This window comes from Amblyraja radiata, chromosome 19, assembly GCF_010909765.2.
Source record: "Amblyraja radiata isolate CabotCenter1 chromosome 19, sAmbRad1.1.pri, whole genome shotgun sequence".
Lineage (NCBI taxonomy): Eukaryota > Metazoa > Chordata > Chondrichthyes > Rajiformes > Rajidae > Amblyraja > Amblyraja radiata.
This window is the reverse complement of record NC_045974.1, coordinates 34,544,201-34,571,683: the sequence shown is the minus strand read 5'-3', so window position 1 is coordinate 34,571,683 and position 27,483 is coordinate 34,544,201. Positions and strand designations below refer to the sequence as shown.

Sequence of the window (27,483 nt, the reverse complement as noted above, 5' to 3'; positions counted from 1 at the left end):
TTTGGATGACTAAAATTCACCCAAGGCTTTATGTTGTCTGTCCAGATCAGACACAAGTCGCAGTATAAACTTTGGAGACATATTTTCTGTCTTATGGGTATCAAGAAGTTGAAATTGTTCTATATTACTATGAAGTTACCTTCGACGTTATTTCTTTACGTAATAATACAGCTTGTATTTCTGAGAAAGCATTAGTATTGGATGTCAACCTTTCATGTCTAAACATCAGGCAGTTTCTCAGCGAATTAGTAAAATCTCAAAATACTTTCCATTTTAGAAATGTTTCTGAAAACCAGCACATTTATGAATACAAAGAAGTCCCATGAGGTTGAAGTGATGTCTGAAATTGTTGCATGTTTTGCCAAATATTGCAATATCCAACAGGTGAGAGAACCTTCTATGATTTATTTAAAACATTCTCATAGTGCAGTAGCACAATTCCAAGTCTGTTTAAAACAATAATATTCTTAAAGCAATACTGAGTCTCTAGTGTACTTACAAGCCTAAATCCTTTTAATCCAGGATATGTTATTCATGCCAAGAAAATGCTAGCCCTAATTCCTCGATTTATTAATTTTCATGGAAGATCTTTCCATATGTGGAATATGAGATGGTGTGAAAATAGTGCTGGTGGAATGCCAATGCTTTCAGTTTATGTAGAAATTAATCTGTCATGCATTTTGATCTGTCAGGCAGATTTGGTACCTTTAATCCTGTACAACCGCCTTTCTATCTTGAGAGGACTTTTTCACAGAATCACAAAAAGGATGGCCAAAATTGTGCCACAGTCTAAGTAACAATCGTACCTAGTCATATACAATTTTAACTTTCAGTCTGATTTCTTCATTGCCACTTCTTGATGTGTCCTGCTCACTGGCAGAATAGGCCTATCAGAGTGGGCACGATAATAGTAGCCATTCAGGAGGGTATCCTTGGATATTTTAGCATTGACTAGGCTCCATGAGGTCTGATAGTACTATGTTAAATGGATTAAGGAAATCTCCTGATGATAATCATCTAAATCTGTTGCCTGACTGATTAATCAGTACTAATCCATTTTGAACACATTTGGGAGAAGGACTGATGATAGTAACAGAACAGAACAAACTCTTTGTTAGGCACTTCAGCACCCATCATTAAAAGTGACTTGGTAGCTCCAACTCTGATGAAATTGGCTGCATCCTGAAGGTAGTAGATACCAGACCAGGTCAGCAATGGTGTGAGAGAAGCAATATGAGGGAAGAACTTGCTTGTTTCCATTCCCATCTTCTATCTTTTGTGCATGCATCGATCCATGAGTGTGTAGTGTTGGCTGGAAATACCAATTCTTGAAGTGATGGTCTGAAATTATTTTTTGAATAATTCATTTAAGGAATCTGGACATCACTGGGAAAACCACATCTTACTGTATTTTCCGGGTAATCCTTGAGAACCACCTCTCTAAATCTCTTCTGGTGATAGTCCTGCCACAATCAGTTAAAACTTGTTTTAGATGAATACCAGCTAATCCTGAACATTGAAACATGAAATGCAAATTTCAGTGAAAGTGGAAAAAAATGGGTGGTATAATTAATGTACCTGCATTCCTGGAATTACACTCTCTGTGCCAACCTCATGAAATGAAGTTAGTATAGCCAATGTTTAACATAAACGGTGAATTTTAATCAAAAATAATCCCGGAATTACTGGTGGAAATGTCAGTGATGTCACAGACGTTTCATGACAGATATTAATTAAGGACACTAATCAGACAATATTGAATTTTGTTCTAACAGTGGGTGGTTTTAAAAAAAACTTTCATTCCACACTGCACATCAAACACCGTACTATTCTCTGAAAATAGATCACGAGCGAAAGAACATGCAAGTCCAAATTAACTGAAATTTATATTAAAACTAAAACTTAATATGATGTATAAATTTAATTTATCATGACTTCTTTGCTTCAATGTTAGATATTTTCCAGCGCTCAAAATTTCCTGATATGACTTCATCAATGTTATAACCATTTGCTTATATCCAATGTGTAGAATCGATTTAAGTAGATGATATCCCTCATTTCATTTTACAAATTTGACAGCAGCACCATTGATAGTCTCTTTTCCTGTCCTCAAAACAACATTGATAAACAGTTGGTGATTAAAGCTCAGTCTTGTTTGACCATAATGTATGTCAAGCTTTCTCAATTTTTGAAGTATGTTTATTTAATAATTTATTTATCCTATTTTTGAAAAGATTCAGCAAGTAGATATGCAAAAACAGGTCAGTTTGTACGCAATTTTCTCAGTGACAGCTTAAAAGTGGCTGTTAACAAGTGGTATCTTTACCACGTGTGTTATGTGTTAATCTGTTTTTTTTGCATATGTAATGCCTTCCTTTAGTATTTGATATGAGCAAATCAAGTATTCAGATAATAGTATCAGTAACATAACATAATCTTTTATGATAATCTATTTCACTTACTGACATCACACTATTCTTAGACCACTTTTGTGTAGCTATCTGATGATTCTGATTTACAATTTGCATTACAATTTAATAGTCTTAAACTGTTAGATTTTTCTGATATGGCTGCCTTATCAATCATTGTTTTTCTGTGTTATTGTATTTCAACTGCATCTTGCACTATTATCTCTTTTAACAAAACACACTTTTCACTCATATAGATATATGGAATGAGCTGCCAGAGGAAATAGACGAGGCCGGTACTATTGAAAAAGTTAAATGCTTTTAAATATATAAAAGATACATGGTGGAATACTTGACGAGGTTGTAGCTTGTATTCCTTCTCAAGCAGGCTTTCTCCAGTGGAAGAGTGCCAGTTGGTGGAGAGAGAGAGAGACAGGCCCGGGCTTGTCTCAGGTTGATGTATATTGTGACAATGACCGGTGCCGTTGAAATGTGTCTACCATTTGATAAGAGAGACAAGCTCGGACTCGTCCTACAGTGATGTATATTGGCTGCATCTTGTGACCATGACTAACATCTGTGGAATGTGATTAAGTGACACACAGTATAAAACACCGTGCAAATCTTTGTTCATTGAAGTGGTGGTACGGGAAAGTCAAGTGTCTGTTGCTTACTTGACTGGTGTATCCCCATCACTTCCGCCGGCTGATGATCAGTAAAGCTTGAGTTGGTTTACCTAACATTTTTGTGGGTTGTCTGTTTTTTAAGTAATTAACCTTATCACTATAACAGCATTTAAAAGACACTTGGACAGGTACATGGACAGGAAAGGTTTAAGAGGGATATGGGCTAAATGTGGGCAAATCTAGCTTAGAAGGGGCATCATAGAAGGACCATTAACATTGTTATTCTGGGTTGTGTGCAGGAATCCCCACATGAGCAATAGTTCTACCACCAGGTTTAAGAATGGTGGTGAGGACCCGGGCGAAATGATTCATAGAGGGCAAGTAAAATAAATGTAAAAATAATTAGTGGGAGCAGGGAAAGGAATCATCTGGAACACATTGCCAGAGGAGGTGGTGAAATCAGATATAATTACTATGTTTAAAAGGCATTTAGACAAACATCTAAACGCACAAGATGTGGCCTTAATGTGAGCAGGTGGGAGCAGTGTCAATTAGCAAAATGTAGGTATGGATGTGGTGGGACGATTGGCCCATTTCATTGCTGTACAACTTTAAAGGAGAAAGGGAAGGGGAGGTAAAACAAGGCGAGGTAAAGCAAGGTGAGGAAGTCTACCATTGTGCAGATGATTGGTGAGTGAACCTGGGTTTTCTTCTTGAGCACTTGCCAGACCCAAATTTGACTGCTCGACTGTGTCAAGGTAAGGATTTCAAAATAAATTCCAAATTTAAAATATATCTCACTTCCATTTCTATAACATTTCCATCCCCGTCCTGATGCTATTTGTGTATTCCTCTAGTAAATTTGCATCCAGCTTTGTACTGGTTCCACATTGGTCAGGGTGACTGGCATTTCAAGTATTAGGTTGGGACATAATGTCTCCAGGACCTACTACAATTCTAAGTTTTTCTGTTGGATGCCGTATTTGAGATATGGCTGGAGTTATTTGACAGTAAAATTCTACCACCTGCTATCTATCTATCTATCTATATATATACATACTTTTAAAACTCTGTGTGTGTATGGGTGTATGTCATTTTGATTTTGCCTTTGATTTTGCCTTTGATTCGTTACTCCGCGAAAACCAGACGCAAAAACGGCAAGATTTTTACCATTTCGCTAGCGATATTACTTTTACAGTCGAAAATCCACTCATTACATTTTTTCTGTACACATTTTTAATAAAATCTTTCACCCCCCCCCCCCCCCCACTCAGTCATTTTTTCGTCTCCCGCTGGCCACCTTCTCATTGCGTGCCCCGCGCGACCATAACGGCTGCTGCCGCCCGGCTCTCCTCCACTTCCCCCCCCCCCCCCGCCCGTCTCTGTCACGCTGGCGAAAGCCACAGATCGGCTGGTCCCCCCGCTGCTTTTCGCTGTCCTCGCTGGCGGCCCGCAGGCTCACTCGGGATCATGCCCGCCCGCCCACTCCACCCAGCCCCCCCCTCCCCGTACTCTGGGTCTGAAGCGCAGAGGATGCGAGGCCATGGAGCTGAGGCTCACTCTGAGGCCGACGGCTGCTGGGCGGCCCTACCCGTCTCCCCCCTCCCTTCTTAATATAATATCAATGGGGTGGTTAGTGTGTGAGGTTGGTTAGTGTGTGTGTGACGCCTCAGGCCGCCCCCTCCCCTCGCAACCGCGCGTTGCGGAAACAGACCCAAGGGGTCTGCACTTGGTCTAGTTTACTATAAATTCTGGAGCACCACTTGAGATTTATTTACATTTACAGTCCAAATTTCAGTCTGTACCTTCAGCACAGCAGGAATGCCGAATCGCTATTAAAGTTAAACAAAAATCTGAGTTGGCTGATGGAACTTCCCATTTGTCCAAGAATTTATATTTTTTGCTCTGTATGGAAATGTTGCCAAGTTTGTCGAGTTATATACCGTGCTGCATTTGATCCCATCTATGTTGAAGCTTTTAACATTCTGCATCCTTTAGATGTGTGTGCAGAAACTGAGGCAACCTTAATTATGTACATTTTTTAAAAGTATGCCATAACTAGATTTGCATTTTCAACAAGACATATTTATAAAAGTGTTAAATATTTTTCTATTGTGGTTTAATTATTTCACATTAATGAAGTTAATATGCTATTCAATACACTATGTAAACAGTTTTCTCACAATAAAAATTAAAGAATGGCAAATCATTCCTAATATGATTCCAGGCCCTATTCTTAAATAATTTCCACATTTCGAACCAATTATTCAATCACCAGAGGATTGTCAAGTGCTATAAACTGGTATCTGAACAGTCATTTCCTGCATTAGAAATATGAAATAGAGGTAGCATAGGCCATTTGACCTCTCATACCCTCTTCGATTCAATTACCTTTTCACACAACACACTTTTCCTGCACTAATACCATATTGCTTGAGTCTCTTAAAATCTATCAATCTTTGTCTGGAATATATTCAATGACTGAGCTCCAACAGCTTTAAGAGAATTCCAAAATTCACTATCCTTCAGGTAAGAAATTTTCTTTCATTCCTGTCCTGAATAACCAATCTTATATTTTGGGACTGTGACTATTCATTCCAGACATTCCATCTAGGGGAAAGATAAACCCTGTCAAATCCCATAAGAATTTTGTCTGTTCAATGGAATCACCTCTCATTTTTCTAAAGTCAAGAGACCACAGAGTCTGTTTTATTTTGTCTCATATGGAAAGCATGCCATCCTAGGAATAACTCAGTGAAGCTTCACTGTACTCGTTACTGGTATATCATTCATTAGGTGGAGAGTGCAGACTAATACATAATATTCCAGATGTGGTCTCACCAGTGCTTTATTAATTTAGAGCAAGATGTCTCTACTGTTGTACTAAAAACCTCATGCAATAAACATACTGTTGGCCCTTTTAATTGCTTGCTATAACTGTATGTTAGCTTTTTATGACATGTAAAATGAACTCTGGTCTCTCTGAAAACCATTACAATTCAATCTTGCACCGTTTAAAAAAAGACCCTGCCTTTCTACTTAGCCTGGAATAAGCACATTATTTTACCTCCCAAGCACCCCATGATCCTCCTTCCTCTAGGAACTTGCTGTCAGTTCCAGGTACATACTATCCCAACTTCCATCACTGGATCCCTGCTTTGTTTGTGGCTCCCTTCCTGTTACAGATCACCATTCCATGCAACTGCTGCTGATAATGTGACTTTGTTCCACTTGTTGCTATTGTCAAGACCCTATTGCCCACTTTCCCAATCCGGGTCTCTGTTCCTAACTCTCCCATTCCATTTCTGGAACCCACTCCCCTTGCTTGTCCCTGATAGATACAGATGCCTGAAATCACATTAGGAAAAGCTACTTGGTTGGTTCTTGTACCAACCTGCACAAAGCTAATCTTACCTTGACAACAGAACATTATGAACCACATCTTGCACTATTATTGGCTTTTTTTTCCAAATTGTATTCTACACTAGAATCAGAGAGTCATACGGCATGAAAACAGGCCTTTCTGTCCAACATCCTCCCTGCACTCTTTACATTTTTATGGCATCCTTCTCATAGCAGGGTGATCAAAATTGAACATAGTATTCCAAATGTGGCCTCATCGACGTGTTGATACGAATGTAACATAACATCCCAACTTCAAGATTCAGTACCCTAACTGATGAAAGCCTTCTTTCCCATGCTTATCTACCTCTGACACCACTTTCAAGGAAGTGTGCACCTATAATCCTGGGTCCCTCTGCTCCACAACACTCCCAAGGGCCTACCATTCACTATGAAGGTCCTGCCCCTGGTTTGACTTCCTAAAATGCAACACTTCACGTTATCTGCATGAACTCCATTAGCCAACGTCAGCCCATTTACCCAGCTGATCAAGATACTCCTGCAATTTTTGATAGCACTCTTCACTGTCTCCAATACCACCTTCTTTAGTGTTATCTGCAAATGTATTAATCATGTCTTGCACATTCTCATCTAAGTCATTAATATAAACCACAAACAGCAATGTGCCCAGCACCAATCCCTAGTTCAGTTTAGTTTATTGTCACGTGTACTGAAGTACAGTGAAAAGCTTTGAGTCACAGGCCTCCAGTCTGAAATTTTTTCCACAACCCTCTGCTTCCTTCCATTGTCAATTCTGTATCCAGGCCGCTGGCTCTCCCTGGATGCTTTGCAATCTAACCTTCCAGGGCAGCCTACCAAGCGGAACCTTATCCGAGGTTTCTTATCACAAGGTTTTTTGTCACTAATGTCTAGTTTTTTTTCCCTGTCTTGCAGATGTTTACGTTTCAAATTTTTTTTTTTTGTGTGTTTGTCTAATTCTATGTACTTGTAATGCAGCTACAATAAGATTTTCATTGTACCAATACCTCACCGTTCTTGTACATATAATAAACTTGACTTGATGGGACGCCAGCCAATTTATTGGTTCTATAGAGACTCTGCTCTACTTACTTTTCCTGGTGGCACACCATTCAGCTTGTTTCCATGGCTGGGACCCTGCTGCCCTTAGCTGTATTCTACTCTCATCCAGAAAACTTTTCTTGATACTGGCTTCTCCTCTCGGAAGCCACAGAATGGAAGTACATTTTGAAACTCCAGACTGTGGGACAAATATTTTTAAGGCAGAGATATATAGATTTTTGATTAGTACAGGTGTCATAGGTTATGGGGAGAAGGCAGGAGAATGGGGTTAGGAGGGAGAGATAGATTAACCATGATTTAATGGCAGAGTAGACTTGATGGGCTGAATGGCCTAATTCTACTGCTATCACATGACCTTAAATGCTGTGATTTGCAAAATGACTTAAGATACTTCTTTCAAAATATACCATTTAACTGTAGCAGAATTCTGTGTACATTTAAATGTGATGAGGTGATATTACTCACTTTGACACATTACACTGTATTGATTTAGATCATTTGAAACATTATTTTCATTCAGATATTCAGTATTGTGTTGATATTTTGGTTTAATGTCTTTATTATATTCCTTTCTGCAATGTGAGCTGTATATACCCGCAGAAATAAATCTCTTTTGTCAGTGCTCATGGCCCATGCTGGTGCCCGGTTGTAGATGTTTATAGCCATAGATTTTGTAGTAGAGGCTGGTCATTATATCGTTGACCCAAGTACTGAGCCTGTTAACCCTATTTTAAAACGGCAGCAATTCTAATCTCTGGCAAATAGTTAAAGCATTCATATACAGGGTGTGCATAGTATGGTATCAGACCCCTTATGTTTAGCTGCATTGGCTGATTTTTGCTCTTTCTTGAATTAATTATTTGTCATAATTTATGGTATCCCCACTATTTGTCTAACTGTGCTGCAATTCTTCAGTTGTATTTTGATAATTTGCATTGTCCAGCAGTAATGTGTTTTATGAATATTTGTATTGAACTTGGTTGGTCTCAGTGAAGTCTAAATACTGCTCAAATATTTATACTTCAACCTGCAATCTGTGATGTTCATTTTCCCATGAACTCTATAGCGATGAGACAGACATGAGACTTATAATCACATAATTGATGAAATTCTTATCTCTGTAACCGTTAAACAGCTCTTTGACTTTGTCCCATCATTGCCACCTCTACTGCCATTTCCTAAACTCTGGCAAATATTGCCTCACCTCTCCACCTCTCTGCATTTAAGATAACTTAATTTAATTAATTTTTTAGTCATCTGCCCTTTATCTCCGAATGTTGCTCAATTTCAATATTTCTTATAAAATTTTCATTGTGTCATTTTATGGCATTAAAGATAATAAATGCATAATGCTGTGGTTTTGAAGAATTTACAAATTCATTAATTTCTTATTTATTTCTGTTAATGAAAATAGTGCATTTCCATCATCGTCCAGCAGCAAAAAAATATGAATTAGCAGTGGCCTATTCCGTAAAATGGTCTATCTGAGATTGATTAGATTCTGGTGATCTTTTACCATAAAAAAAAAATAGCTGCTCAATTTTTATTGGCATCAAGCATACTTTAATGCAATTTGATAGTTTATTTTCAGTTACTTGGATAAAAGGCTTATTTGTTTGTTTAGGAATGAAATGCATATGCTGGTTTACACCGAAGGTACACACACAATGCTGGAGTAACTTAACGGGTCAGGCAGCATCTCTGGAGAAAAGGAATAGGTGACGTTTCGAGTCGAAACCCTTCGTCAGACTGCGAGTCAGGGGAGAGGGAAGCTAGAGGTATGAAAAGGTACAGAACAAATCAGAGACGGCACTGATGGCTCAGTAAAGATGGAGCGCACAATGGCCCATTGTTGGCTGTGGAAAAGGTGATAATGAAGAGATTCGAACATTGAAACTAGCAAGATGACTGTGGGGGGGCGGGGGGGTGGGGGGTGGACGGAGAGAAAAGGAATGCAAGGATGATTTGAAATTAGAGAAATCAATATTCATACCACTGGGTTGTAAACTGGGTAGATTAAAATTCCAGTTAAGATGAAGAGAAATGGAATAATGTGAAATGGGCTAATGGGTTATCCTTCTTTGTGGAATACCCACGTCAGTCCAGTCCTGTGCTTTTTAGTACTTACTACTGTATTTACTACTTAACCTCCAACTGCAGGAGATTATCGCATGTTCCTGAGATCTGCTTGCTTGTCATAAACCCCACTTCACATATTAGTACCTTGTATTCAACAAATTTGGTTGTCAGAATCAATTTTTATGAGACTCTATTACAGCTGATTTCATTTTAAATTGCCAAAGAGAAAGCAAGTGTAGAAAGTTCCTGCTGTGAAGAGTTGTGGGAGAAGTTTTTATGCCGCTGTTTGTCGTTTTTTTTAATTAGTAGGCTTTCGTCCTCCTGAGAATCAAAACAGCTTTCCATAGCACTGCAATATTGTTTATATTTTACAGGCAACATTTTACATCTCAGTAATCCATTCTCTCTCCTCTTTCTCACCACCAACCACATTGTACCACACACATTGCCCCCCACCATATGGTGGCATAGATCTTTAAGCTTGATAGTTGATCTGATTACATTTCCATGTCATGAATTGTCTGTACTGTCTGGAGATAAAAAGAAAGCTGAGAATTTTTTGTCAAGACTTCTCAACGGGTTCTTTGAAAATGAACAGAATATGAGGCAGTAATTCAATCTCGGCATCTCTATTGAGAATTTGAAGTACTCAAGCTTTTCCCTTGTAGTTTATAGTGTGATTAAAACTGGTTCATTGAATTACTCCCTTGCAACTGTAATACATGCAATAAAATTAAACCTGATAGCATTGCAGTACAAATTGCAATGTACAGTGGATTACAGTTCACTTTCACATTCACTGTCTTCAAATTTCAGTATTTCTCATCCTAATGTTTAAAGCACTAAATTTCATAATATCAATATAAATGATATGTACCCTGTATGATGAAGCGATATGTCATATGCAGTTTCAGTAAGCGGCAATAAGCAGGAATTGTATTTAATGATAGAGGGCTTACATGCTACGATGTTCTCTCACGTAACATAAGTAGGCACACTCTAAAAATGAGCATGAATCATCACATAATTTCTACTCTCTATCTCTATCTCTCTCTATCTCTGTCATTTTTATGGTTATTGTTGTGCAAAAGCTACCCCATGTTACAAGGACATGCAGAAGCATCCTTTGCTCTGAGGTGGAAGTTTTCCTCAACCTCGAGGTTTTGCAGTGGATGCCTAATTTGCACTTATGTATATTATCAATGTTTTGTGTGCCCTGTTGAAAAAAGTTCATATTCAGTGTCATCTTGAAACATGCTCATACCTTTAATTTGATCATGAATAAATACATATATTGTAATGCTAGTTTCACACACTAAATACATTATCATCCATAAATTCACACTTTTTATTCAACTGTGGATTTTTTAAATATAGGTCAAAAGCCAAAAGCAAATCTCTTCAAAGTCAATTTGAATGCAATGTTAGCAATGTTAGAAAAATTTGAGATTTTAAAAATCAAGTCTGCAATTTATCCCATCAGATAAAGCATAAAAAGAAGTTTAATTTGACACCCAATTCACTTTCATATTTTCAGTATTAAAAAAGTTATGGCCATTTTCATATTCGGAAATTAGCATTTTCCATTGACTTAACACAAAAGCTGTGATCGAGGACAGTCAAAAGCCCATAACTTTCTTAAAAATTAAGAGAACTGAAAGAAATTTTCAGTTATTATAGATTGAAGCATTCTGAAACAAATATGAAACAATCTTACTTGGATGACCTGAAATTAAAGCATATAATTAGTTAGTTACCTAATTGTAGCTAATTACAAAATTCAATTACTAGATCTAAACATCTATCCATTTCTTAAGAAAAGATTAACATTTTTAAATAGCCTAAGTGTCCAAATAACATTCACACAAGAATTCACAATATAACATGATTTTTAAATCTCATTGTCATGAATTTATAGGCAAAATGGAAGGAATTTAGTGTTTATTTCCCATAAATTAATGGCCATTTTAATCATCTTGCGAGTGGGATTTTGTGGAATGCGATCGATTGGAACGTTGCAGCTGCGGTGAATTTAAACCCCATATCGGCAGGAAAAATACTGCCGGTTCGTATGGGGCCTAAATCACCTTTTCGCAACGTAAAATTTGGATTAAGGTAATCCTAAGAAGCACATTTATAAGTAAAATAAACGGCTTACCTTTAGCTGTAGGTACACAAAAATGCTGGAGAAACTCAGCGGGTGCAGCAGCATCTATTGAGCGAAGGAAATAGGCAACGTTTCAGGCCGAAACCCTTCTTCAGACCTTTGGCTTTAGCTTTAGCTGCCCCGTATGCTACATATGTTCAATGTTATACAGAATCCCCATGCCAATGTATTTTTGACAATTTACAGAAACAATTCTTAGTTGACACAAATGTAAATGGGAATATAGTTTTAATTGTATGTTCTCATCATACATTCTTATTACATAAAAGGAGGACATGTATCAGTGCCTGCTCTTACAATTTCCTTTTGCCTATTCTCTCACATGTTCGTCAACTCCCTTTCATTCGTTTGTCAACCACTTACATGAGGGGTAATTTACAGAAGCCCATTAAGCCCATGTGATGAATAAATCTATCTTGTATCTTAACCAATGAGCATGTTTTTAGGATGGGGGAGGAAGCCATGCACCTGGAGGAATCCCATACAATTACAACGAGAATATAAAAACTCCACAGACAGCTTCTGTGGTCTGGATTGAACCCGGATTGCTGGAGCTGTATGGGAGCAGAATCTTCTGTTGTCTCTTATAGAAGAACAAATACCATTTTGTACATTACATTGATGTTCACGATAACATTTTGCAGTACCTAATGCCAAAACAATAATGGAACAAAAGGAGAAATACTCGACCAGCTGGCTGGTCTGTTATTAAAGTGTTTTATTTCATCCTGTTCTTTCTGTAATGTTGCAATCACCTTGAGATGATTGATAAAAATCAATTGATTTGTAAGACAGGGAAGTTTTGTGTTGATAGTGCAAAATTTAGTATGGTTATAGTCATACCTTCAGATAATTTTCCATTGTCAAAAAATATTAGTTTCACTCAGCTCAGTGCTTGGAGAAGGCTAAGCTGCGTTGGTAGTTCATTAGTTTGCAGTGCAGCCGTCCCGGAGGTAACACAGTATGACACCAATTGGTCATCCCACTTCTAAAAAGATGTATCCAAAATGCTGGTTTAATGTTATTCTTGTGGACTGAATACAGATTTTACAACAGATTTTCTGTTTTGTATTTTCACTTTTTATACATTTCCAAATGTAATGATCCATATTTCAGACACTACTTACACTATTCCTGAAGTGAGTGTCTGAAGAAGGATCCCAACCCGAAACGTCGCCTAGCCATGTTCTCCAGAAATGCTGCCTGACCTGCTGAGTTACTCCAGCACGTTGTGCCTATTTTTGTAAACCATCTTCTGCAGTTCTACACTATTCATTCCTGTGTATTGTGAAGAACAATAAGCAAGGGAAATATTATTAATCTATGAATAATGTTAAGGCTCCAATTGAAAATGGTTAAAACTTTATTTTGCTGTTTTTAATGATATGTTATTTTGATTTTCTTTAGGTGATTGATGTCGGATCAGGAAAGGGATATCTGAGTTCTTACTTGTCCATGCAATACGGGCTCAGTGTATATGGCATTGATTCATCCACCACTAACACAATTGGGGCAAATGAGAGGAACAGAAAATTAGTAAGATACTGGAAAGTTTATCAGCGCCAAACAAAGCCTCCGACACAAATTTCTGAACCGGAGCATCCAAAAGAAGAGCAAATGCAGAATGTGGAAAATGTTACCGAAATCAAGGAACAAATTGGCCTTGTTGGGGAACAGGAGAAGAGAACTGAAACCCAGAGGGGGCATGGGCAATCACTTATACAGACCCCTATTTCTACTACTTTTGGAGACTCAGAAATATATAACAAAAACAATGGCGAAACATCTGCTGAGACTTTCAGATCAGACGAATATTACAGCTCTGAGAATGCGTTTCTGGAATTTCTTTCGACTGATGCTGTGGAAGTGGCTTCACAAGAGAGGCAAAATAAATATCTGGATGATAAAGAAAAAGAGAGACGGAAAAATGCAGGCTTGGAGGCCAAAGCAAAACGAATAAAAGAGGCCAATCTGTATTCTCCAATAACACTGCATGTTACTTCCACAACAGAACTCCATGACATCGCTTCTGATGTAAAGGTTAGACATCCGTGAGAATATTGTCTTGAGGTGTGTATTAAGGAGGCGATTGTGTGAGTGACGCAGTGGATCAGTTGCTGTCCTTTCATATTTAAGTCCCAGTTTTCACTTATGGCTGAATTTCAACTTCCTTGTAACCGAGGAGAGTCCCTTTTAGAAGAGGGGATGAGGAATGTGCATGTGCATGTGCCCGTAAGCACGTAAGTAATATAAACAATGATGTGTTCCCGAGCACGAATATTGTTGAGCCAAAACAGTATAAAAGACAAATATATGGTTGTGGTCCAATTTATAATTTTGAATACACTGAAATTATTTCATTTTTTGTGATTCTCTAAAGGGGAATATTTGCTCAAAGAGAATGTTATTTTCTTGCTACCACATGGTGGCAGGCTCTCACCTTGCCGTTAACAACAGAACCATTAATAACGCAGGCTTAAGCAGACAATTGATGGAAATTAGGAATTCTGAAGTGTTCCACTTCTGAGACAATGATTTTGTTGAATTTTATATATTCAGTTTCCCAGAATTAGAATAAATAGTAAATAATATTAATCTCACTCACTGCAATATAGAAATAGTGAGATCATTCTTTTTGGATAAAGTATTTGCAGAAAAGTGATTTTTTTATATTCTGTGCCTCATATGGTGAAGATTTTACTTCGGAGTCACGTGAGTGACTACGTGAAGAAGGGCCGTCCGTCTGCGTGCGCGTCATTATGTCTGAACGCAACACTCACGACGGACTGGCAGGCATTGAGCCTCCCAGGCCGTCGGGATGAGCAGGTAAGGGAAGTTGAAATCACTTACCTGCGTTCTTTCGGGCTTGAAGTTTTTTTCAGAGCCCAGATGTCGAGGAGACGGCCCGCGGGGATGTCGGCTGCCGAAGACCGCAGCTTTCCAAATAGCGGGCGACGGTCTTGTTCCCGATATTAGCAGACTTTGCGCGGGAACAGGAGCTCCATGGTTGTCCTGCGGGACGTAATGCCACCCGCAAGTCAAAACTAACCCGTTGACTCAGATGAGTCCGGGGAAGAGGGATACCCTCCCTCAACGGAGAGCGTCTGAGGACGACTTCTCCCACATGAAGCAACTTATGGAGAAGTTGCTCCAACAATGATCTGCTCCAAAGGAGGGAGCAGCATCAGCGGGAGCCTTGCTTCCCGACGTTAGCGCCGACAGCAGAATTGGCAGGAGACTTTGTGCGGGAGCAGGAGCTCCATGGTTGCCCTGCGGGACGTAATGCCACCCGCAAGTCTAAACGAAACCGTTGACTCAGATGAGTCCGGGGAAGAGGGATACCCTCCCTCAACGGAGAGCGTCTGAGGACGACTTCTCCCACATGGAGCAACTTATGGAGAAGTTGCTCCAACAATAATCTGCTCCAAAGGAGGGAGCAGTATCAGCACGGCCTACAGCAGTGCCGGTGCCGGGAGCCTCGCACATGGGGCAGCCCAATGTCTTCCCCATTGGAGGGGGAACTACATGTGGAAGAAACCACTCTGAATCAGAGTACAAAGAAGAGGGGGGGGGAAACCTTCCCAGGGACAAGCAGAAGAAAGGAAGTAAGTAAGTAAGTTTTACATATTGCACTGTTTAAGTCAAGACCAAAATGCTTTAGATAAAAGGGATAATAAGCTTCCATACAAACAAACAGAAAAAAGTGCTTCTGCAATCATCCAGGTTCCACTGGGTGCTTCCCTGGATGGAATCTAGCTATTATGGAGAACCCGCAGGCAGCAGCACCTGTTTTCAGGGCTGCACGAATGTCTCCTGCTCTAAGGAGAGGAGCATTCATGGTCCTTTTCAGCCTGACCAAAGCTAGAATCTCACTTAGGTCCACTGGAAGGTCCATGTCAGCACAGGTATCCTCAGGGGCCTGCGGCAGCACCTGTTTTCAGGGCTGCCTACGAACCTCACTCTCAGTGGAGGGGAGTGTGAATGATCAGTAGGTAACTGATCTCGAATTTAAAGTATGAACATACTGAAGCACATGCATATGGCCTCAAGAGCCAGCAGTTGGCAGAATATCCGCACAACGATAAGCAAATCATCAGTAGGCGACAACACACCCCACACCTCCATAGGGGGTAAGCGGTTCACTGGATCCGGTAGTAGCTTGAAAGCTGGGCACGGAAATATGATCAGAGTCGTCTTTCAAGGCAGACTCAAAATAATAGCCAGAATTGTCCTACAAGGCAGGCTCAGTATGATGAGGTTTCAGACCAGACCCAAGCAGAGGTCGGGAGAAACATGGAATCCACACTCCTTACCAGTCCTACTCCCAATCAAGGAGAGAAAAGGAATCTGCATCAGGGGCCTTTGGGCTTACCACAAGACCACCGGTAGCCATGGAGGTAGGTGGGTCTGGGTTTACTGAAACAAGGGATTGTGGAGCAGTTACATGTTGGTAATTTACTCTTGTGTTCTTGTTCAAAATGACAATAACAAGAAATTTCAGAACGGGGTTTTTAAAAACAGATAATAACGGGTGATAATTTTACTGCACAACATACACAGGTTCCAAGCAGACTTGGAACTCGGACTGGAATTGTCTTCGAGGCAGGCCCAGTATTTTTGGGCAGGATTGCCATTCATACATGTGACAGATGGAGGATGTCACTTCATCCAGGTGTAACTCATTTGTGCAGTATAGACTTTTAGAAACAGTAATTTTGTTACGGTTTAACTACTGTTTTATAGGAGCTTCCTATAAAATGGTCACATGGCATGCATCGACCTCAAAGATGCATACTATTCGGTGTCTATTCACTAAGAACAGGAGATATTTGAAGTTTAACTGGATGGTATGGATCTGCCAAATGAGTGGACATCAGCTCCTAGACCATTGACTAAACTACGGAAACCAATTCTGGGCCTACAAAAGTCTCAGAACCACATTGTAATGGCATATTTGGACAATTTCATTTTGGAGTCACCAAGAATTGGCAGAAGCATCAGTCAAAGCAAACCGAAACCCTGTTTGATAGAATTGGTTACCTCATCCATCCAGTTAAATCAAAATTGACACCTACAAGGGTAATTGATTACCTAGAATTTACTATCAAAAACAGTAAATATTAATCAAGCCTGCTATGACCTGATAGTCAAATACTAGCCATCTATCAGGCAAACAGCGAGTGTAATTGGCAAATAGTAGCCGCATTTCCAGCAGTACGTACGGCCCTTTGCATTACCAGAATTACAAAGAGCAAAGGAACGAACACTCAGATTCCATGCAGGCAAAATTGGCAAAACTATGGATTGCCAGCAGAGGCCATTGTTGAATAACAACGGTGGATAACGAACGTGAGAAAGCTCAAAGTAAATTTGCTTGAAAGCCATCGAGGGTTCTTCAGACCTATGCTAGCGGCTAAGGATGGGGAGCCACTAACACAGTCTAGAGCTGTGGGGGCAGATGGAATGAGCAGGAGTCTGTAATTCCCCAACACATGGAATCAATTACCCAGAATTGTTGGGGGCACAATTTGGACTCAAGGGGTTCTGTAGCAATATGCAACCGGTGCTTGTTCAAATTCAGATTGATAACACCACTGCGGTGGCACATATCCACTAACAAGGGTGGTATAAAATCTGTATCTTACGATAGATTGTCGAACCTCATTTGGCACTGGTGTATCAAGAGGAATATTTGGGAAATCTACGAGGTAGATATAACACGGTGACAGATGCTGGATCACGGATGTTTAATAACAACACAGAATGGATGTTGAATCAGGCAGTATTTAACGAAATAACTACACGATTTGGCATACCAGATTTTGATCTATTTGCATCTAGACTAAACCATCAGTGACCCAGATATGTGTCCTGCAAGCAGGATCCAGGAGCAAAGGCAGTGGATGCTTTCTCCCTCAATTGGGGAGGATTGTTTATGCATGCTTTCCGCAAATTTGTCTCACAAACCAATGCTTGACCAAAATCAAGCAAGACTAAGCCACAGGCATATTGGTAGTGCCAGATTGGCCTACTCAAGCCTGGTCCCCAAAAATGTTGGGAACTATAGTCCAGCCAGTTATGGCTGTACCCAAGAGCAGGGACCTCCTAGTGAACCCAGTTACAGGGAGTAATCATCCACTACACGAACGTATTAACTTGTTGGTCTGCAGATTCTGAGGAGGCCTTTTCAAGGCATAGGACTGTCCGAACAAATACAACACAGTTCGGATAACAGATGTCTTGGAGTTTCCTATCAACTCAGTACTATAACTAACAAAGTTATAGTGCAATCAATAGTGCCAGAGGCGCACTTTCCTCCTATCTGATGCTGCAAGCAGGGCACGGGTCGATAGGAACGTACCCCTTTACAACAAAATTCATGAAGAGAATTTACAATCTAATACACTAAGACCAAGGTACACGGACACATGGGATGTGAGCGTGGTACTAACCCTACTTTGACAGTGGGGACCGCCTATAACTAACCCTGAAGGTGGTATGCTGACAAAGAGTCCAGACACTGCAAAAGCTACGGTTGGACCACATGACCACCAATATGAACAACACAACATTCGTAATCAGGAACCTGATATAAACATTGCAGGCCAGGAATGCCAGGGATGGAGATCCAGTTCTTGGCATATCCAGAGGACCTACGGTTGTGTGTGTGGTAACATACTAACACCTCTATCTGAGAGTTATGGAGAACCACAGAGGCTCAGAACAGACCAGAAGGTGTCAACACAAACCATCTCCAGATGGTCAAAGGGGGTAATGGCGGTAACAGAGTGAACGTTCATATGGTTAAATCTCACTCCACCAGGGCTGCATCTACGTCGGCAGCAAGAGCAATGGACGTGCCTCTTGACAGCATCCTAGTGGCTGCAGGATGGACGAATGAAATAACGGTCCACCGGTATAACAAACCTATTAACGGACTGGGGGTGTTTGCACGTACCATTTTAAGTTCTGTCCCTTAGTTTACCCCCAAGGTTGGGAGGGGAAACTAGTTTTTTTTTAAACTTTTCTTTCATTTAAAGCATCAGTGTCCTTACTTAACTACGTAATGTCTGAATGCTTTAATGATTACACGCATCCATGGTCAATCCATTCAGTGTGTGACGCCTGGATTCGTAACCGGCGTAAAATCACAGAGCTTTGAAATCTTCACGTAGTCACTCACGTGACTCCGAAGTAAAATAGTAAGATTAAACGAGAACTTACCAGTTTGAAGTTTGATCTTGATTTTATGAGGAGTTACGATGAGCGATTACGTGCCCACCGCTCCCACCCTCATACTATCAAGGTCACATGGAAGTTCTAGTTTCTTCAATCTTACTATTCTCAGGTCTTCTTTTTATCTGTGATTTAACACCGCTGCTTTGAAGATTGACGCGCACGCAGACGGACAGCCCTTCTTCACGTAATCGCTCATCGTAAATCCTCATAAAATCAAGATCAAACTTCAAACTGGTAAGTTCTCGTTTAATCTTACTATTTTGTGTGAATGTCATTCTTGCTGATTTATACAATCCTTGAAGTTTCTTGATTTCACTTGATTCTGTGTATTCAAGCCTGAGAAGGAAAATAGACAATAGGTGCAGGAGTAGGCCATTCGACCCTTCAAGCCAGCACTGCCATTCAATGTGATCATGGCTGATCATCCACAATCAGTACACCATTCCTGCCTTCTCCCCATATCCCCTGACTCCGCTATCTTTAAGAGCTCAAGCTAACTCTCTTGAAAGCATTCAGAGAACCGACCTCCACTGCCATCTGAGGCAGAGAATTCCGCAAACTCACAACTCTGTGTGAAAAAGTTTTTCCTCATTTCCATTCTAAATGGCTTACCCCTTAATCTTAAACTGTGGCCCCTGGTTCTGGACTCCCCAACATCGGGAACATGTTTCCTGCCTCTAGCATGTCCAAATCTTTAATAATCTTATATGTTTCAATAAGATCCCCTCTCATTTTTCTAAATTCCAGACTATACAAGCCCAGCCGCTCCATTCTATCAACATATGACAGTCCTGCCATCCCTGGAATTAACCTGGTGAACTACGCTGCACTCCCTCACTAGCAAAAATGGGCTGTATTCTTATTACTTCAATGGCACACATCAAGACAAATGTTAACTTTTGATGTAGAAGGATGTTTGGCTCATTTCCATTTTCCATGGTAATATGGTCTCCCAAATCGCCACTTTCACTACTTATATGAGCCTTTACTTGCTGGAAATTATACTTAATAGAAAGTGACAAAGTAAAATCATGCTTTGTATGAGGTACTAGATTATAAGCACAGCCTATGTTGAACTATATTCAGCACAGAAGGTTGTAAAAAATAGTGTTTTATGTATTTAGTTTATGACCCCGTCAGCGATGGCAGCCTCGTCTACTATCTGTCCTTTCTTCTGTTTTGTTATTTTAAGTACGTGTTAAAGAGTAAGTTTTAGTGTTCTCTGATTTGTTTTATGTGGGGGAGTGGGAGGGGGGTCACAGGAACCTTTTTTTTTCAATCTCTTACCTTGCCGGAGATGCGATTTATTTCTGAATCATATCTCCGGTCACTCTGCGGCCTGACATCATGGAGCTGGAGACCTTGTTCGAGATTGACTTTGAGCCCCACCGCAGCACCGTGGACTTACCATCGGAGCCTGCGATCCCTTGTCTGGGATCGACGCTCCAACCATGGCCTGCGGATTTCAACATCGAGGAAGCTCGAATAGCGACTGATGTCGGGAAGCTCCAAGTCGCAGCAGGTTCAACCAGCCCCGACTCGGGAATCCGATCGCCCGGCGTGGGGGGCTGAGATCCCCCCGATGCGGGACCATGATCGCCCCGACGCAGAGGGCTCGACCGCAGGTTGCGGGAGCCAAGATCGCCCCGACATCAGATGGTTCGAGTGCCCCGACCGTGGGAGAACATAGAAGGGAAAAACACGGAACTTTTTTTGCCTTCCATCACAGTGAGGAATGTGGAGGAGTCATGTTAATGTGGATGTTCATGTTAAAATTTTACTTGGATATCTTGTTGCTTTTTATTGGTATGACTATGGCAATCTGAATTTCACTGTACCTTAATTGTACCTTACATGTGACATTAAACTGACCTTGAAATCTTGAAACTTCATGGGCCTGCTGTGTTGCAGAGCTGATTGCTTTACTTGTGATTTGTCACATAAATTTAACAAGGATTCTGTTGCTTACCTTCTAGGATTCTATGGTGGTCGGTCTGCACACCTGTGGTGACCTTGCCTCAAGTACTTTACGCATCTTCATTACTAAACCAGAGATCAAAGCTGTTTGTAGTGTGGGCTGCTGCTACCACCTGCTCTCGGAAGAGTTTGAATTATTGGATAACAAGGAAGGTAAACAAAGTAATGCCAAGCAAAATTGAATATGTAATGTGTCGATAAAGTGCTGGAAGCAGAAACTGTTAACCATAATGAATACACAAAGTCTACAGTGAGAGTTGCCGAGGGCAAAATCTTGTGAACAAATGCAAGTAGTTCTGCTCACAACCATGACATTGCTCAGCAAAGTAGCACCATCACGATTTTGACACAAATGCTAAAGTTCCAAATGTGCCAGTCACTCTTTGTTAGCAACTTATTGACTCTTCCCAAAATCTAATGATGGAGCAAGAACCGACAGGAAATCCCCAGCACTTCTACCCAGCAAATCTGCTATACATTAGACCTGGTGCTATACATTAGACCAAGAACAGCAACTCTTGAATTTAATGGAAACACCTTGGTAAGCCTTAAATAATAAGCATAATTTTGAATTAATTGACAACTATTTTAATATATTAATTATCTCGCTGAATGTTTTTGGAAGTTTCTAAATGACAAAAATTTGGAAACATTCATAGTTTTTATCATCTGACAGCTGACAACGGTATGGATTGCAGCTTTCAAAGGTTTCTTGCAATTGTTAAATTGGTCAGGGCTTGTCCTCTTTGTCTCCACCTCTGATATGATTGCATTAAATCATGCTTAGTCTTGGTTTGGAGGGTTGGTGCATCTCAGGAGTGAATGGTAGGTCTGCAGGTTAAGTTGAAACTTATTATGTAGGTCAATAGAGAGCACAGATGGTTCACAGCTGATCGGAAGCTCTGTCCCATTATCGTTAGTACTAGCAGCAGCAAAAATGCAAGGCACATTATATGGAAACAATAATAAGTAATTCTTAACACAAAGAGGGAAAATGTTGATGGTGCCTGAAAATTAATAGATACATTCCATTTTCTTGGAGTATAAATATTCATTTAATTGAAACCACATGCATTTGTCTTTCAAACTAATCTTACAGTTTTGAAAATCACTGGATTTGCTCGTACAGTTTAATGGCAATGATTTTCTCAGTCATCTCCTGTTAAAAATATTTTACTCCAGACGGCAGGTATTATTACAGTAGCATAGCTTGAAATTCAATAATAAATTAGTTTTCTTGAATATGAATTTTGGATTTGAATTTCTATAATTTTACCCATCATTACAAAGTTGTATTGTTTTCACGAGGCCTGCTATGCTATTTTCAGGCAAATAATGTAATCTAAGATTGGTAATTCATTATTACTTCTTGATCATCATAACGTTGCCAAACACAAATTATATGTATTCAGAATTATATGTTTCATGTATTTTAGTCTGTTTATTGCATATACAATGGTTGCCAGGCAATCCTTTAAAATCAATTTTGTTCAAAGGGCCAATAAAGTGGGAACATGAAATACAAAAAAATTGAGGAAGCAAGATTGTGAACCACCTCTTAAAACACACTTGATTGATATTTTGCATGCTAGCAAGCCGGATCGATAATACATAGAAACATGGAAAATAGGTGCAGGAGTAGGCCATTCGGCCCTTCGAGCCTGCACCGCCATTCAATATGATCATGGCTGATCATCCAACTCAGTATCCTGTACCTGCCTTCTCTCCATACCCCCTGATCCCTTTAGCCACAAGGGCCACATCGAACTCCCTCTTAAATATAGCCAATTAACTGGCCTCAGCTACCTTTTGTGGCAGAGAATTCCACAGATTCACACTCTCTGTGTGAAAAATGTTTTTTTCATCTCGGTCCTAAAAGACTTCCCCCTTATCCTTAAACTGTGACCCCTTGTTCTGGACTTCCCCAACATCGGGAACAATCTTCCTGCATCTAGCCTGCCAATCCCTTAAGAATTTTGTAAGTTTCTATAAGATCCCCCCTCAATCTTCTAAATTCTAGCGAGTACAAGCCAAGTCTATCCAGTCTTTCTTCATATGAAAGTCCTGCCATTCCAGGAAACAGTCTGGTGAACCTTCTCTGTACTCCCTCTATGGCAAGAATGTCTTTCCTCAGATTAGGAGACAAACACTACACAATACTCCAGGTATGGTCTCACCAAGGCCCTGTACAACTGCAGTAGAACCTCCCTGCTCCTATACTCAAATCCTTTTGCTATGTATGCTAACATACCATTTGCTTTCTTCACTGCCTGCTGCACCTGCATGCCTACTTTCAATGACTGGTGTACCATAACACCCAGGTCTCGTTGCATCTCCCCTTTTCCTAATCGGCCACCATTCAGATAATAGTCTACTTTCCTGTTCTTGTCACCAAAGTGGATAACCTCACATTTATCCACATTATACTGCATCTGCCATTCATTTGCCTACTCACCCAACCTATCCAAGTCACCTTGCAGCCTCCTAGCATCCTCCTCACAGCTAACACTGCCCCCCAGCTTCGTGTCATCTGCAAACTTGGAGATGTTGCATTCAATTCCCTCGTCCAATATATATTGTAAATAGTTCAAAAGGGAACTGCAGATGCTGGAATATCGAAGGTACACACAATTGCTGGGGAAAGTCAGCGGGTGCAGCAGCATCTATGGAGCGAAGGAAATAGGCGACGTTTCGGGCCGAAACCCTTCTTCAGACTGATGGGGGGTGGGGAAAGAAAGAAGGAAAAGGGGAGGAGGAGGAGGAGCCCGAGGGCGGGCGGATGGGAGGGTGGGAGGAGACAGCTAGAGGGTTAAGGAAGGGGAGGAGACAGCACGGGCTAGCCAAATTGGGAGAATTCAATGTTGATGCCGTAAGGACGCAAGGACCCCAGACGGAATATGAGGTGCTGTTCCTCCAATTTCCGCTGTTGCTCACTCTGGCAATGGAGGAGACCCAGGACAGAGAGGTCGGACTGGGAATGGGAGGGGGAGTTGAAGTGCTGAGCCACCGGGAGGTCAGGTAGGTTATTGCGGACTGAGCGGAGGTGTTCGGCGAAACGATCGCCCAACCTACGCTTGGTCTCACCGATGTAAATGAGCTGACATCTAGAGCAGCGGATGCAGTAGATGAGGTTGGAGGAGATACAGGTGAACCTTTGTCGCACCTGGAACGACTGCTTGGGACCTTGAATGGAGTCGAGGGGGGAGGTGAAGGGACAGGTGTTGCATTTCTTGCGGTTGCAACGGAAAGTGCCCGGGGAGGGGGTGGTGCGGGAGGGAAGGGAAGAATTGACGAGGGAGTTGCGGAGGGAGCGGTCTTTGCGGAAGGCAGACATTGGGGGAGATGGGAAGATGTGGCGAGTGGTGGGGTCACGTTGGAGGTGGCGGAAATGGCGGAGGATTATGTGTTGTATTTGCCGGCTGGTGGGGTGAAAGGTGAGGACCAGAGGGACTCTGCCCTGGTTGCGTGTGCGAGGATGGGGAGAGAGAGCACTGTTACGGGGTATGGATGAGACCCTGGTGTGAGCCTCATCTATGGTGGCGGAGGGGAATCCCCGTTCCCTGAAGAACGAGGACATTTCCGATGCCCTGGTATGAAATGTCTCGTCCTGGGAACAGATGCGGCGTAGGCGGAGGAATTGGGAGTAGGGGATGGAGTCTTTACAGGGGGCAGGGTGGGAAGACGTGTAGTCCAGATAGCCATGCGAGTCAGTGGGTTTGTAATGTATGTCGGTCAGGAGTCTGTCCCCTGCGATGGAGAGATAAATAGCTGGGGTCCCATCACTGAGCCTTGCGGTACCCCACTAGTCACTGCCTGCCATTCTGAAAAGGACCCGTTTACTCCTGCTCTTTGCTTCCTGTCTGCCAGCCAGTTCTCTATCCACATCAATACTGAACCCCCAATACTGTGTGCTTTAAGTTTGCATATTAATCTCTTATGTGGGACCTTGTCGAAAGCCACACATCCACTGGTTCTCCCTTATCCACTCTACTAGTTACATCCTCGAAAAATTCTGTAAGATTTGTCAGACATGATTTACCTTTCATAAATCCATGCTGACTTTGTCCAATGATTTCACCACTTTCCAAATGTGCTGCTATCCCATCTTTAATAACTGACTAGCATTTTCCCCACTACTGATGCTAGACTAACTGGTCTGTAATTCCCCGTTTTCTCTCTCCCTCCCTTTTTAAAAAGTGGGGTTACATTAGCTACCCTCCAATCCTCAGGAACTACTCCAGAATCTAAAGAGTTTTGAAAAATTATCACTAATGCATCCGCTTTTTCTGGGGATACTTCCTTAAGTATTCTGGGATGCAGCCTATCTGGCCCTGGGGATTTATCGGCCTTTAATCCATTCAAATTACTTAACACCACTTCCCGACTAACCTGGATTACACTCAGTTCCTCCATTTGACCCCCGGTCCCCTGCTATTTCCGGCAGATTATTTATGTCTTCCTTAGTGAAGACAGAACCAAAGTAGCCATGTCCTTGTTCCCCATGATCAATTCACCAGTTTCTGACTGCAAGGGACCTACATTTGTTTTACCTAATCTTTTTCTCTTCACGTATCTATAAAAACTTTTGCAGTCAGTTTTTATGTTCACTGACAGTTTTCTTTCATAATCAATTTTCCCTTTCCTAATTAAGCCCTTTGTCCTCCTCTGCTGGACTCTGAATTTCTCCCAGTCCTCTGCTAGGCTGCCTTTTATGGATAATTTGTATGCTTCATCTTTTGTTTTGATACTATTCCTGATTTCCCTTGTTATCCACAGATGCGCTACCTTCCCTGATTTATTCTTTCTGGGATGGAGTCTTTACAGGGGGCAGGGTGTAAAGACTCCATCCCAGTAAATCCCAGTTCATCCCAGTTCATCCAAACTGGGATGAACAATTCAGTTCATCCATGCAGTCTTTAAATGCCTTCCATTGCATATCCACCTTCAACCCTTTTAGAATCAATTGCCAGTCTATCTTGGCCAATTCACGTCTCATACCCTCAAAGTTACCTTTCTTTAAGTTCAGAACCCTTGTTTCTGAATTAACTATGTCACTCTCCATCCTAATGAAGAACTCAACCATATTATGGTCACTCTTGCCCAAGGGGCCACGCACAACAAGATTGCTAACTAACCCTTCCTCATTACTCAATACCCAGTCTAGAATAGCCTGCTCTCTCATTGGTTCCTCTACATGTTGGTTTGGAAAACGATCCCGCATACATTCCAAGAAATCCTCTTCCTCAGCACCCCTGTCAATTTGATTCACCCAATCTATATGTAGATTGAAGTCACCCATTTTAACTGTTTTACCTTTTTTTGCACGCATTTCTAATTTCCTGTTTGATGCCATCCCCAACTCCACTGCTACTGTTAGGTGGCCTGTACACAACTCCCACTAGCGTTTTCTGCCCCTTAGTGTTTCGCAGCTCTACCCATATCGATTCCACATCCTCCAAACTAATGTCCTTCCTTTCTATTGCGTTAACCTCCTCTCTATCCAGCAACGCTACCTCACCTCCTTTTCCTTTCTATCTATCCCTCCTGAATATTGAATATCCCTGGATTTTCAGTTCCCAATCTTGGTCACCCTGGAGCCATGTCTTCGTGATCCCAACTATATCATATTCGAACATTCAATTCATCCACCTTATTACGAATGTTCCTTGCATTGAGACACACTGACTGGCTGACATTTTTAAATTTCGTTGTACATGGTTCATGTTACAATGACAATAAAGAAACTATTCTATTCTATTTTACAAAGCCTTCTGGCTTTTTTTTACAACAATCTTACCCCTTATACAATTATGTTGAAAAGTGGCCCTTTTTGATTTTTGCCCTGGATTTGTCTGCCTGCCACTTTTACTTTTCACCTTGCTACCTATTGCTTCTACCCTCATTTTACACCCCTCTGTCTCTCTGCTCATGCTCCCATCCCCCTGTCACATTAGTTTAAATCCTCCCCGACAGCACTAGCAAACACTCACCCAAGGATATTGGTTCCATTCCAGCCCAGGTGCTGACCGTCCTCTTTGTACTGGTCCCACCTCCCCCAGATCTGGTTCCAATGCCCTAGAAATTTGAATCCCTCCCCCTTGCACCATTTTTCAAGCCACGTATTCATCTACAATATCCTCCTATTTCTACTCTGGCTAGCACGTGGCACTGGTAGTAATCCAGAGATTATAACCTTTGAGGTCTTACTTTTAAGTTTACCTCCTAGCTCCCTAAATTCTCCTTGTAGGACCTCATCCCGTTTTTTACCTATATCGTTGGTGCCAATGTGCACCACGACAACTGGCTGTTCACCCTCCCCCTCCAGAATGTTCTGCAACTGCTCAGTGACATCCCTGACCCTTGCACCAGGGAGGCAACATACCCTCCTGGAGTCTCGTTTGCTGCAGCAGAAACTCATCTATTCCCCTTACAATTGAATCCCCTATTACTATAGCCCTTCCACTCTTTTTCCTCCCCTCCTGTGCCGCAGAGTCACCCACGGTGCCATGAACTTGACTGCTGCTGCCTTTCCCTGATGAGCCAT

The 27,483-nt window shown here is 41.2% G+C and overlaps 1 protein-coding gene across 2 annotated transcripts in view; it reads left to right on the top strand.

Moving 5' to 3' along the window:
• mettl25 (methyltransferase like 25) overlaps positions 1-27,483 on the top strand; it is a 112,095-nt gene that overhangs the window by 29,071 nt on the left and 55,541 nt on the right. For both annotated transcript variants that reach the window (XR_004414884.1, XM_033038203.1), the window contains exons 2-4: positions 278-384; positions 13,131-13,763; positions 20,939-21,092. Coding sequence is in view for 1 of the 2 variants with exons in the window: in XM_033038203.1 (XP_032894094.1) it covers positions 278-384; positions 13,131-13,763; positions 20,939-21,092 (894 nt within the window). In the remaining variant the exon portion in view is untranslated. The remainder of the gene's footprint in view (positions 1-277; positions 385-13,130; positions 13,764-20,938; positions 21,093-27,483) is intronic.